This window comes from Sinocyclocheilus anshuiensis, unplaced genomic scaffold (genome assembly GCF_001515605.1).
Source record: "Sinocyclocheilus anshuiensis isolate Anshui unplaced genomic scaffold, SAMN03320099.WGS_v1.1 scaffold670, whole genome shotgun sequence".
Lineage (NCBI taxonomy): Eukaryota > Metazoa > Chordata > Actinopteri > Cypriniformes > Cyprinidae > Sinocyclocheilus > Sinocyclocheilus anshuiensis.
The window spans coordinates 1,552,804-1,564,299 of NW_015546062.1; the positions used below are offsets into that span (position 1 = coordinate 1,552,804).

General features: G+C 37.1%; 1 protein-coding gene across 1 annotated transcript; it reads right to left on the minus strand.

Annotated features, from left to right (window-relative positions):
• Window positions 1-1,095: 1,095 nt before the first annotated feature.
• Window positions 1,096-2,444, minus strand: LOC107699552 (ictacalcin-like). Its single transcript, XM_016500849.1, has 3 exons — window positions 2,329-2,444; window positions 1,592-1,722; window positions 1,096-1,321 (listed from the first exon to the last, which is right to left on the minus strand). The coding sequence occupies exons 1-3, from the start codon at window positions 2,333-2,335 to the stop codon at window positions 1,181-1,183; spliced, it is 279 nt and encodes a 92-aa protein (XP_016356335.1). The 5' UTR covers window positions 2,336-2,444; the 3' UTR covers window positions 1,096-1,180.
• Window positions 2,445-11,496: the final 9,052 nt, after the last annotated feature.

Consider the following 11,496-nt stretch of genomic DNA (forward strand, 5'->3'; position numbering starts at 1 on the left):
ATAGGCATTTGCAACTTGTCTGATCACTAATATGTGAACCTTATGCTTTTTACAGCAAAGGAAATCTATGAAATACCCAGGAAAAAAAACAATGTTAAAGCAGCACTATGTAATTTTTCTGTGTTCAAAATTTGCAAAATGTATATAATGAGCGAGTACATCATGAATTCATCTTCCAAACCGCGTTTTTGTCTTATTCCGAATCACTACGGTACACTTATAATAAGTACTTATATTTGGACTATTGTAGCCTGGTCGGGGCGTCACCGCTGCGGGGTAACACATACCTGCGTGAATCGCCATAGACATAAACTTAGAGAAGTAGCTCCGGTTGGAATGTTCTTCCGCGGGATGTGTGCAGTTCTGTTTATTAACCGCCAGAGTGCCAGAAGTTACATAGTGCTGCTTTAAAGACACTGACCAAATAGAGAAATGAGTTGTTAAAACTAATACACTTTGGTGTTAGCTTAATATTAGAATGGAGGGACAATAACAGTTTTTGTGATCTGATGTGATACGTCACATCAGATACGTCAGGAGATACGTCAGAATGCTGTTCATACGTCAGAATGCTGTTCATAGACTTCAGTTCAGCATTCAACACAATCATCCCTCAACAGCTCAGCTTCTTATCATAGTCTGAGGCAGAAGATGTGTTTTATAGTATTCTATACCCTTATAAAGGTTTTATTTAACATTGTATTATAAATATAGCCTACTTTATACTTATGAAAATACCTGAGATTGCATAAGCAGAAAAACTTGTCAGCAAACGTGTGTTTATTGTCCTCATGTATATATACACGGTAAGTATTGTATGGTATATATATATATGGTAATGGTGTGGTATTGTTTTCAAGTTTCCTGCAGGCCATATATGCACCGTGTATAGTAAGAGTTACTGTAATCTGTGTAATTTGACAATTCAATGTATGTCAGTATTATGTTAGGAGTGTCAATGGTAGGTGAACGTTTCCATATGAAAATTTATAGGAATAACCTTCATGTGTATGTAAGCTGCAGCCACCAACACCATAAACACACATTTACAGATAAGAACACTCACTCCCACATATTGTAAGAATACAGATTTAATTCAAAATATTAAAAATCTTTATTTTTGGTTTCAGATATACCATAGCTTTACAGATAAACCCTTTCTGTAAGGACAAGGACAAGATCATTTTTTTTTGAAAAATTCATTGCAAAGCATAGTGATGCAGGCGACCAAGGTGATGTACTCCTGAAAGTCCACAGTGCCATCTGCATTTGCATCCAGATCCTTAAATATCTTGTCCAGAGCTCCCTGGTCACCGGATTTCTTTAACAAAAACAAAAGTCTGATCAGAGATACTGTCTGTACAATGATGCCAATTAAACAGCTCATATTTACATCAGTATTATCTCACAATATTTCTATTATGATGATTAATACAAAAGAATTCAACTTTTTAAATTGTTATTATATACAGTATATATATATAAAGGAGCAGTTGTTATACCTAATTTTAAAATTAAGCATTTTTAATTAAAATGTCATAATGAAAAGATAAATTATATTTCAACTGGTCAGTTTTGTAGTGCCTCTCACCCCGAGGATGTCGCTCAGCTCTGTATTGAGCATATCCTTGAGCTCGCCTTTGGTCAGGGTGTGTTTGTCTCCCTCCTTTCCTGAGTATTTGTGAAAGGCTGCAATCAGCAAAGCCATTCCTTGCTGGATTTCTGTAAAATGAGTGTGATACAAAGCAGGTGTATCATAAATAAAAAATATTAATAATAATCAAACAAAACGTATTGTTTACAACATCCAAAATTATTAGTAGTGTAGATGTCAAAAGTACAATATATGAAATGTCATGGCCAGCAACAATATAACACAGAGAACTGGTTACAGCCCACTGGAGGCAAGCAGATGGGAGAGAAGGGGTGGACCTTAACTGTTTGAAGAGTGGGAGTTTTCAGAAATGGAGGGATAAAAAGAAAACCCGTCAGATTTAAGCACAATCGGATTATGGCCAACACCCTGAACATACCCTTTAATTAAAACAGAATAAAGCAACAGAAAAAAAGAGATCTACTCAATTTTGTCATTGGTCATTTAATCCACCATCAACTGCCTCCTTTTCCTGCCTCTGCCTTCTTCTCAACACACAAACTCTTAAACTTTTCTACTAATCAATTAATGGCCGAAAAGCATATAACATATATCAAAGAATGCCATCAATCTACAAATTTTGAAGCCATTAAACTTTTATAGTGCAGCAGTGAGATGCATTAGTTCATTTTAAGCAGTAAAACAATTCAGTACAAAAATAAAAAGTCTCTTACGTGACATGGTGTTTCTGGAGTTCACGGCGAGCAAGAAGTGAAAGATAGGATCGAGCGAGTGAGAAGTGAAGGAACAGATGGTGTTTTATGCAGAGAAATGCCACACCCCCCAAATTCATGCCCTCCCACCGTCCCAACCCTTACCACACAACCGCACCTACATTTACTCTCTTACTCTTACTATGCTCTCTCTCTCTTATTGTTCACTCCCTTAAAGGGGTCATATGATGCTGCTAAAAAGAACATTATTTGGTGTATTTGGTAAAAGGGGCAGGTGGAATAGGCATCTCTTGTCCTTGTTCAGTCCTTAACTCAGCTGGCTAAACCAGCTTCTAACTGCACACAAACAGCTAAAAAGAGTATTACTGATTATTTACTGCGCTCCTCATCGTGCTTAACAATGCCCCTTAGCTGTTCTAAAATCACTATAAACCACAGCTTGGGGCTCTACTGCTTTAATAGTCACCAAATGAAGAGTTGAGAGCTGGATGCTGTTCATTGACGTATCAAAATGATACGATACATCAACAATGTAATTTTGATCTTGCACCATGTGGCTTCTTATCACAGATTATTCATTACTAATTTCAAACACATTTCAAATAATTTAAACACTCTAATATATACTGTAATTTGAATAGAACATGAGTCATTGAGGCACCTCTCTAATATTTCTGCAGTTTTATACAAATAAAGTACAAAAGCTGTTACTGAGGTGGTGCATTTTCTAAAGGTACCTTATTTTCCCCCTAAAGGGTGCATACTGGTACCTTAAAGGTATAGGCTATATTAGTATCTAAAGTGTACATATTACTAATACTTTTCAAAAAGGGTAACAACACAATGACAGCTTTTGTACATCTTTTCTGAGAGTGTAAAGCAACTAACATGTCAAAATCATGACATTTACTACAAAAATATACATATCTCTCTCACTAATGCATGTGAGGCCACTTTAGGTGTGGTGTGGTGCTGTTTTCAAGTTTCCTGCAGGCCATATATGCACTGTGTATAGTATGAGTTACTGTAATCTGTGTAATTTGACAATTCATTGTATGTCAGTATTATGTTAGGAGTGTCGGTGGTAGGCGAATGTTTCCATATGAAAATGAAGCATATAGTTATAATATATAGGAATAAGAACACTCACACCCAAATATAGTCAGAATACAGATTTAATTCAAAACATTACAAATCTTTATTCTCCGTTTCAGATATACTATAGCTTTACAGATAAACCCTTTCTGTAAGGACACAATCATTTATTTATTTTTTTGTGAAAAATTCATTGCGAAGCGTAGTGATGCAGGCAAAAGTATAAACAATATAACACACAGAACTGGTTTATAGCCCTCTGGAGGCAAGCAGATGGGAGAGAAGGGGTGGGCCTTAACTGTCTGAAGAGTGGGAGTTTTCAGAAATGGAGGGAAAGAAAAATGACAGTTTTAAGAGAAAGATGATTATGGCCAACACCCTGAACATACCCTCAAGACAGAAGAGAGAGAGAGAGAAAGAGATTTTTGTCATTGTTCATTTCATCCACCACCAACTGCCTCTTCTTGTTGTCTTTCCAACACAGAAACTCTTAAACTATTGCCTTAAAATGAATAAAAGACATATCGACCAGTCAATTAACAGCTGAGAAACATTTAACATATATACACCCTAAACTCAGCTTCAAAAAAACAGAAAATGTTTTAATTCGAACACACATTTTAATCATAAAGTACAGTGCAGCAGTGAGATGCATTAGTTCATTTTAAACAGTAAAACATTTCAGTAATAAATAAATAAATAAATAAAAAAGTCTCTTACGCGACATGGCGTTTCCAGAGTTCAAGGCAAGCAAGAAGTGCACAAAATTGCGAACCAAAGATGAGAACTAAAAGAACAGATTGAGTGTTATATGCAAACTCCACACCCCAGATGCACCCCCTCCCACCGTCCCAACCCTTGACACACAAATGCACCTGCATTAACTTTTCTTTGTCTTACTCTGGCCTATGCTCTCTCTCTCCTATTGTTCATCCCCTTAAACCATTTAAACCTTTGTTGACTTAATTATTGAGTTTGCAAAAGGTGGGCTTGGCATCTCTCGTCATTGGATGTCTCTAACTCAGATGGTTAAACCAGCTTCTATCCACACACAAACAGCCAAAACCTTAGACTTGAGCCTTTGGGCAAATCCACTGTCAAGACCTGCCCTGAACTGGAAGCGCAAGTTGGGTGTTCCTGAGAACCACTTTAGTGAAACTGCATGGAACCACTGAAATAATTCTATACTAAAAAGAGTATGTCTAATAGTGGTTATGTTAAATACTCACAATCATTTTAAGGCTTAATCACTTATGCATGTTTATGGATGTTTGCTGGGATGCAAAACTGCTCAAGCTGAATGAAAATGGTATTTTGCAAAACTCTGTGGTATGAATACAGGTGGGCAGTAAGTCTGGTTTTTACTAAAATGAGACAGAGATGAGATGTCTCTGACCAATTGACCAACTGTGGCTGGTTGCATAAACTGCTTTACACTAGTCTTACAGCTTAGTTATTTCATTTTACTTTTCTTAAGACTGCATAACATTTTAAAGTTAGTTACGTAAAAATGTTTTATTTGAATCCGAAAATTGAGACCCCTTGGCTAAATGCTAGATGGCAAGACTAGCTCTTCAGACACAGTCTTAACATTGTGGCTGTGCTTATGCAACTGGTCTAGTGTAATTTTTGACATGTAGCTACAGGGCACAATTTAAACCATTATTAGGTAATGAAAACTCACACTGGATTTATATCATTAATCAGAAAAAGATGCCATGAATATACTGCCTTACATTGTGTTGCAATCATAATGGAACCACTTCAGCAGTCGTAACCAGTCCTGCATCTTTTAAGAGCACAGGGTAATTCTCTAGTATTCTAAGCAATGCTAAAAGCCATTAACAGAGACTATACTTTTGCTTATTCTAGTCATGCATGGTTTTTTTCCAAAAAAGAAAAAGAAAAAGTAAAGCTGCTTATTTACGTCAAATGTTGTAAAGGATAAAAACAACAACAACAACAACAAAAAATGCCTGTTTGCAAGTTTTTAATGCATATCTGACATCGCAATGCTTCATGAGAAGAAATATTTTGTCATTTTTAACATTTTATTTTTGTGAAGTCCATTTTGCAAGATAATTTTAGGTGGAATATTGCATTTTACTCTTCTCCACAGTCAAAAAAAAAAAAAGCAATAAAAGATTGTCACAGGGCAGTACTCTCAAATGTGCATATTAGCATCTTAAAGGGACAGTACATCCAAAAATGAAATTTACTAACTCTTATGCTGTTCCAAAGCTGTATGACTTTCTTTCTTCTGCAGAACACAAAAGAAGACATACAGTGATATAAAGAGACTATAAGTCTGCTTATTGTAGTTATGTATGGTTTTTAGAAAAACGACATAAAGCTGATTATCTATGCACTACATGTTCTGGGGGAAAAAATACCTATTTGCATGTTTGTGCACCTTTAATGCATACCTGACATTGTGATGCTTAATATGAAGCATGTTATGCCACATATCAGTCATTTTTAGCACTTTATTTTGTGCAGTCCATTTTTCAAGAGCATTAACTTTCAACGTATGAACATAAGACATCTTCAAGAAAGGTGCACCATCCCTCTAAAGTATTAATATCCAATCTTTAGGAGTAAATAAGGTACAAAAGTGTTCCTTTGACGGTACTGTCCCAGTAACAAGATGATGTACCCCTAAAGAGACATGAATGCCAGGTCACTAGTGGCACAGCATAAAATGATGTGTGTTGGGTGTATGCTAGATGTAGTTTTTATTATTAGCAATGCACTGCTGAAAAAGTGAATAAAGAAAATAGTGGATAAAGGAATGGTGAGTGAAGATGAATAGTAGCAAAAGAACTTGTGAAAGGCATTTAAGAGTACTAGTATTTCAGGACCAGTTGGAAATGAGAGAAGTCTGGGAGGGAAAAAGAAAAAAAGGGGGCAGAGGAGATGACTGGCCTCATTTAACCTCAGTCTTTATGTAATACAGTGATGGTGACTCACTCGGGTAGAATTTCAGCTTTTTTTCTCTTTTTGCCACAGTTGCTCGGAGAACGTTAATGTTTAACTTTCTTTTTACTTTTATACAATTTGTTGTGCACTGTTTATTTCTCTTAAATGGATACCAAAAAGTGACAATTCTGTCATCATTTACTCATTACAATTGAAGCATTCTTTAAAATATCTTATCTTTTGTCTTCTGCAAAAGAAAGGAAGTCATACATGACGTGAGCTTGAGTAAATGAAAAATGTTCATTTTTTTAATCTATCCCTTCAAATGAGCGAGAAACTTTATCACACATGCACTCTCTAGACAAAAAGAAAAGTAAAAAAGCTGTCACCAGGGTGGTACCCTTACAAAAGGTACAAATATTTACAATTTTAGAAACTAATATGTACCTTTAAGGTACTAACATGCACCCTTTGGGGTCAATAAGGCACAAAGGTGTACTTTGTGAAAGAGTATTGCCGCAGTGTCAGATTTTGAATGTAAAATAGCAACTTTTATGCAGCAGCAGTGAGAAGACATACAAGACCTCATGATTAAATCTCATGGACTCTGTGGCCAATTTCCTTGTGAGTCACCATCCAAAAACATCTATGAGTAAGTGGGACCTCCCTGGCGCCATTTTGACCACGAGTGTGGGATAGAATCAGCTTCAGACCCTCAGTGAAGTGGGTGGATGAGAACATGAGAGGAGAGGACATTGCGGAAATACTTGTTGTGGAGGTTGGTCTTGCGCAGATATGCTTGTTTCTCAAAACGCATGGCGCAAACATCTTGGCTCTGATTAGCCACAGTTAAACTGAGCAACTTATTGTACTGTGTTGACATAGCCAGAGGACAGAACACAAACACCATAACATTCAACCTGAATTCCCCTCCTCTTCCCATTGCCAATGTTAAATACAGACAGCTGTGTCACTAATGAGAACTTTAAGCAAAATTGGAAAAAGATGTCAGCTTAACAGAAGACACATTCTCTCTTTTCTTATATCAATGAACATGCATCCATTTGAGTCTTGCTTTTTTATATTATACACAACAGAAGATGTAGAAACAAATTCGTTAAAATGGATACTAATTTGCGTACTATCTAAAGCTGTCTGCAGTAATAAGTGAGATCAGGTTGTCGTCAAGTTATGTGTTTTTAATGTTATAAACGTATGCAATTTATTAATTACAGTATTTTTGGTAAAAAAGAAGATCATTTAGTATGCTAGCTACGTTTTTGCTGTTTCACGAATTCTTTCATGTTTCCTTGTTTTAGTTTTTAAATATTGCTTACAAGCTTCTAATGGGCAGATTAATGATAGTGTGACAACATGCCCCGCTATTGGTCAACGTGTGTTAATGAACAAGTTTAATGAACAAATTGCTTCCATAATAACTTTCTGCCTAAACAAAAATCCAAAGTATGCTGAAAAGAAAAGAGATCTGTCCAAACAGCTGCCAAGGGAAGCACTAGCCTACGCTAAGTGACTTCTTTCATCACAAGTTAATTAGAGAGAGCCTGTTTGTGTGACTAAGAGAGTAATCTGAAACATTTCTAATATAGTCTTGTGAGTGGAAGCATCCGACCCTGTCATGCAGCTGAGGTTGTATGTGTGTGAGTGTGTGTGTGTGTGTGTGTGTGTGTGTGTGTGTGTGTGTGTGTGTGTAATGAGGCCTGGACTGGTCTAAATCTTAGGGCCATCAGTGAGACTTTACATCTCTGTGGTAGGTTTTCTGGCCTTCTCTCTTGTATAATATTAAATGAATGAAGCAAGTATTGGGTTGTGCTGATTGTGTGCGTGTAATGATGCTTCCTATAGGAAATGCTTTGTGTTTCGTTATAGCGCTTCTATTCTTCTGCTCCCCCTGAATGGAAAATCACACACCATCTTCACACTGGCCCCCACCGCTCATGTCTCTTACTTTCTCTTTGTTTTCACTATTATTCTTTCTACCTCACCCCCGTTCTTTCTCTCTTTGGGCTGATAAATGTAATGTTTTCCTGATGCCAGCTTTATTTCCACTCTGGCATGGTATACTTTAAAAAGGAAATCTTCCAGCTTTCAGCTGCTTGTCCTTGTTTTCTATATACTCTTGTGTGTTTCCAAAATGTTTTCTCTGCTCTTGAGTGCGCTAGAAATTAGGTTTATCTCTCAAATTAAGTAAAGCCAAATTAAGTTTTGTTTAGTTGCTATTTGCACACTAACAGCGAAATGCTGAATTACAGTCAGATTGAGGTGAACAGAACAATGGGACAGAGTACACTGACATATAAGCTATATAAAGTAAACAGTCCTACAGTATCTGATTATATATCAGATATAAAATGGAACAGTCAATGAATCTATTTTTATTTATAATTTATTTATATTTAATACTTAGCCTATATTTTATAATTAAACCAGAATGTCATAGAGACTTCGGCTTTTCCAACTTCGAGCCGAACGGGTTTGAGCATGATGAGAAACGGTACGACTATAAAACCGTTCCAGGCTGTTGTATGTATAAACTTTTACCCAGGGGCGGACTTAGTGATTTGGGGGCCCTAAGCAAATTTCAGGTATGGAGCCCCAACACAATAACTATATGCACTTTTACGCCTAACCCTTATTTTGCTTGCTTTCTCTTTCTCTCATAGTTTATAACTAGTTTATTTACCCCTTCACAACTTAAATAATTAGTCAACCTGATGCTGTTCTAAAGCCATATTAGGCTACCTTATTTTTTCAGATCACAAAAGAAGACATTATTAAAAAAAAATGCGTGCACTTGTCCATTTAATGAATTGTAAACTTCTTCAATCTTTTACAAAAAGGATTCAAATGTCAAAATTATCCCATGCAACTCGTTCCGTATTCCAAGTGTTCTTAAGGCATATGGTAGGGTTTGCTATGTAATTGGAAATGTAATTAAGCGAACTCAGCACCTGACAAAAACTCAGTTTTGAGCAGTGAGTCAACATTTGACACACTCTATAACACAAATACACACTGGAGCATGTACCAAACATGTTTCGCCAATATCAGATGGGGCCCCCTGATCCCACGGGGGCCCTAAGCGGCCACTTACCTCGCTTATTGGTTAAGTCCGCCCCTGCATTACCTTTATGTGATCATCCTCTAGCTCGCTCCAATGTTCACCTTCAGAATCACGCAAATGAAACCGTAACTGTGTCAACTGAACATTATGGCACGATTTCACAATGAAAACCATTTGACGCTATGGTGATAAAGAATATTAAATAACATTCTATTCAACTGGATTTTTCCCCTGCAACCTACCGTCCAATCTGACCTCAAACTAATTAAATTATCACATTTCACCACTCTTATCTTAAACACTGTCAAAGCAGTTTAGACTCAAAACGCACTATTAAGAGAACAGCCAAAAGAATTGTCTGTGTGAGTGTTTGTGAGTATCAACTGTGTGTTCGTTTGCGTGTGAGGTGGTTGTGTGGTTTTCTCTGTACACCTTGCCAATCGTGCCACTTCACCTCCACAGTGGCCACTGGCTGCATTAACTACGACCAGCCATTCATCTCTACTGACCTCTCAATAGACTACCACAACCCATTTTAAAATTTCCACAGGATGTATCGTTTTTTTTTTTTTTTTGTCTTGCTATACCATATACCACAGTGGAAGTTAGTACAGGGCACAGTTCAATGAATGAAGCATTTATGCAGGCATTTTAACAATGCAGTTTAAAAAGCAGGTTATTTTCATAATTTACTACATCAGTCAGTGCACGTAGTAGGCCTAATATCTATGCATATTTTACTGTTGTAGCACCTACATTTGGAAGTTGCTGTCCATTGTATTTGTCCCTGCATCAATAGAAATACAGGTTACTTGTGCAAAACGATCATGAAATCAGTAGGCCTTTGCATTGTCTATGAAATGAAGGTGTATCGGGCACCTCTGAGATTAAAGCCCTGGGGTCTCTGTTAGTGTTAATGTGGCCCTGCTTGAACTGCCACGGGATGTGCACCATTTACCTCCACTCCATTCTACAAATCCATGTTCATGTCAGAAGCCCACAGTCAGTGTTTGACCGATATTACCTCATACTTTTCATAAAGCAACTCTGAAACCTTATATTACAACGCTCCTCATATCACAGTCTTTTTAGGGTAAGTTGCTCTTGTTGCAGCAGTTGAATGTTGCTTTGCTAAATTAACGTAAATGTGTATTTCAAACTATATTTATCGCCTCTAAACATATTTTATTTTATGCTTCTACTTGTCTGTCTTTGTCTGCTTTCGTTCTAGAAGTTGAACAGTTGAAACAGTCACCACATCACCACACCAAAATCATGCCACATACTGTAGCAAAAAGACAAGAGAAGAATGAAAGGGTGGGACAGAAGCATGTAAAGATCAGGACTTCAGTGAGTGCGTTTGAGCTCAGAATGCTGTACACTTCCTGATTTAAATGACTGATTTATGGAAATGCGCCCAAAGGACATTTTTCCCTGCAAGTTATGATGCGTCTGAGCAGACAATAGATGAGTCACAACCAGCCCATATTTGAATGCGGTTTAAAGTCATGCATGCACATCTCATGGAATTCCCATTTTAAAAATTCAGACAGTCTCTTGCATACGCGGTGTGTTCTGACATTGAGTTAGAGTAAGGAGATTAATGACTTCACATGAACTGATCCACAATATATAACATACTTAGACTACAAGTGGAAAGGTTAGACACGCCTACTCATTCTCGTCACCCACAACACAGTAAATGCACTCATGCTTGGAATATACTTTTCAATCTATAAATGTAAAACAATTGCACCGTTAAGGTGCTAATTAGGTACGGTTTTCCTCACATTATGACTTTTTTTCCAGGTTACATCATGTGGGGTGCAAGTACCAGAGGATTTCTTCCAAGCAAATGCCATCTGCTCTGTGTAAACAGGCCTGATCGAGATGCTGTTTGTGTGGTTTGTGTGTGTTTAGGAACATGTGGGTGTGTTCACTCTTACATTAGACTGCTGTACAGGTGCGGAGGACAGGGACTGCACTCTGGGAAAAACAATATATACAGCAGAGAAAGAGGTGTCCCTACAGAAATCCTCCTGGTATGTTCGGAGGATCTATTAATATATAGT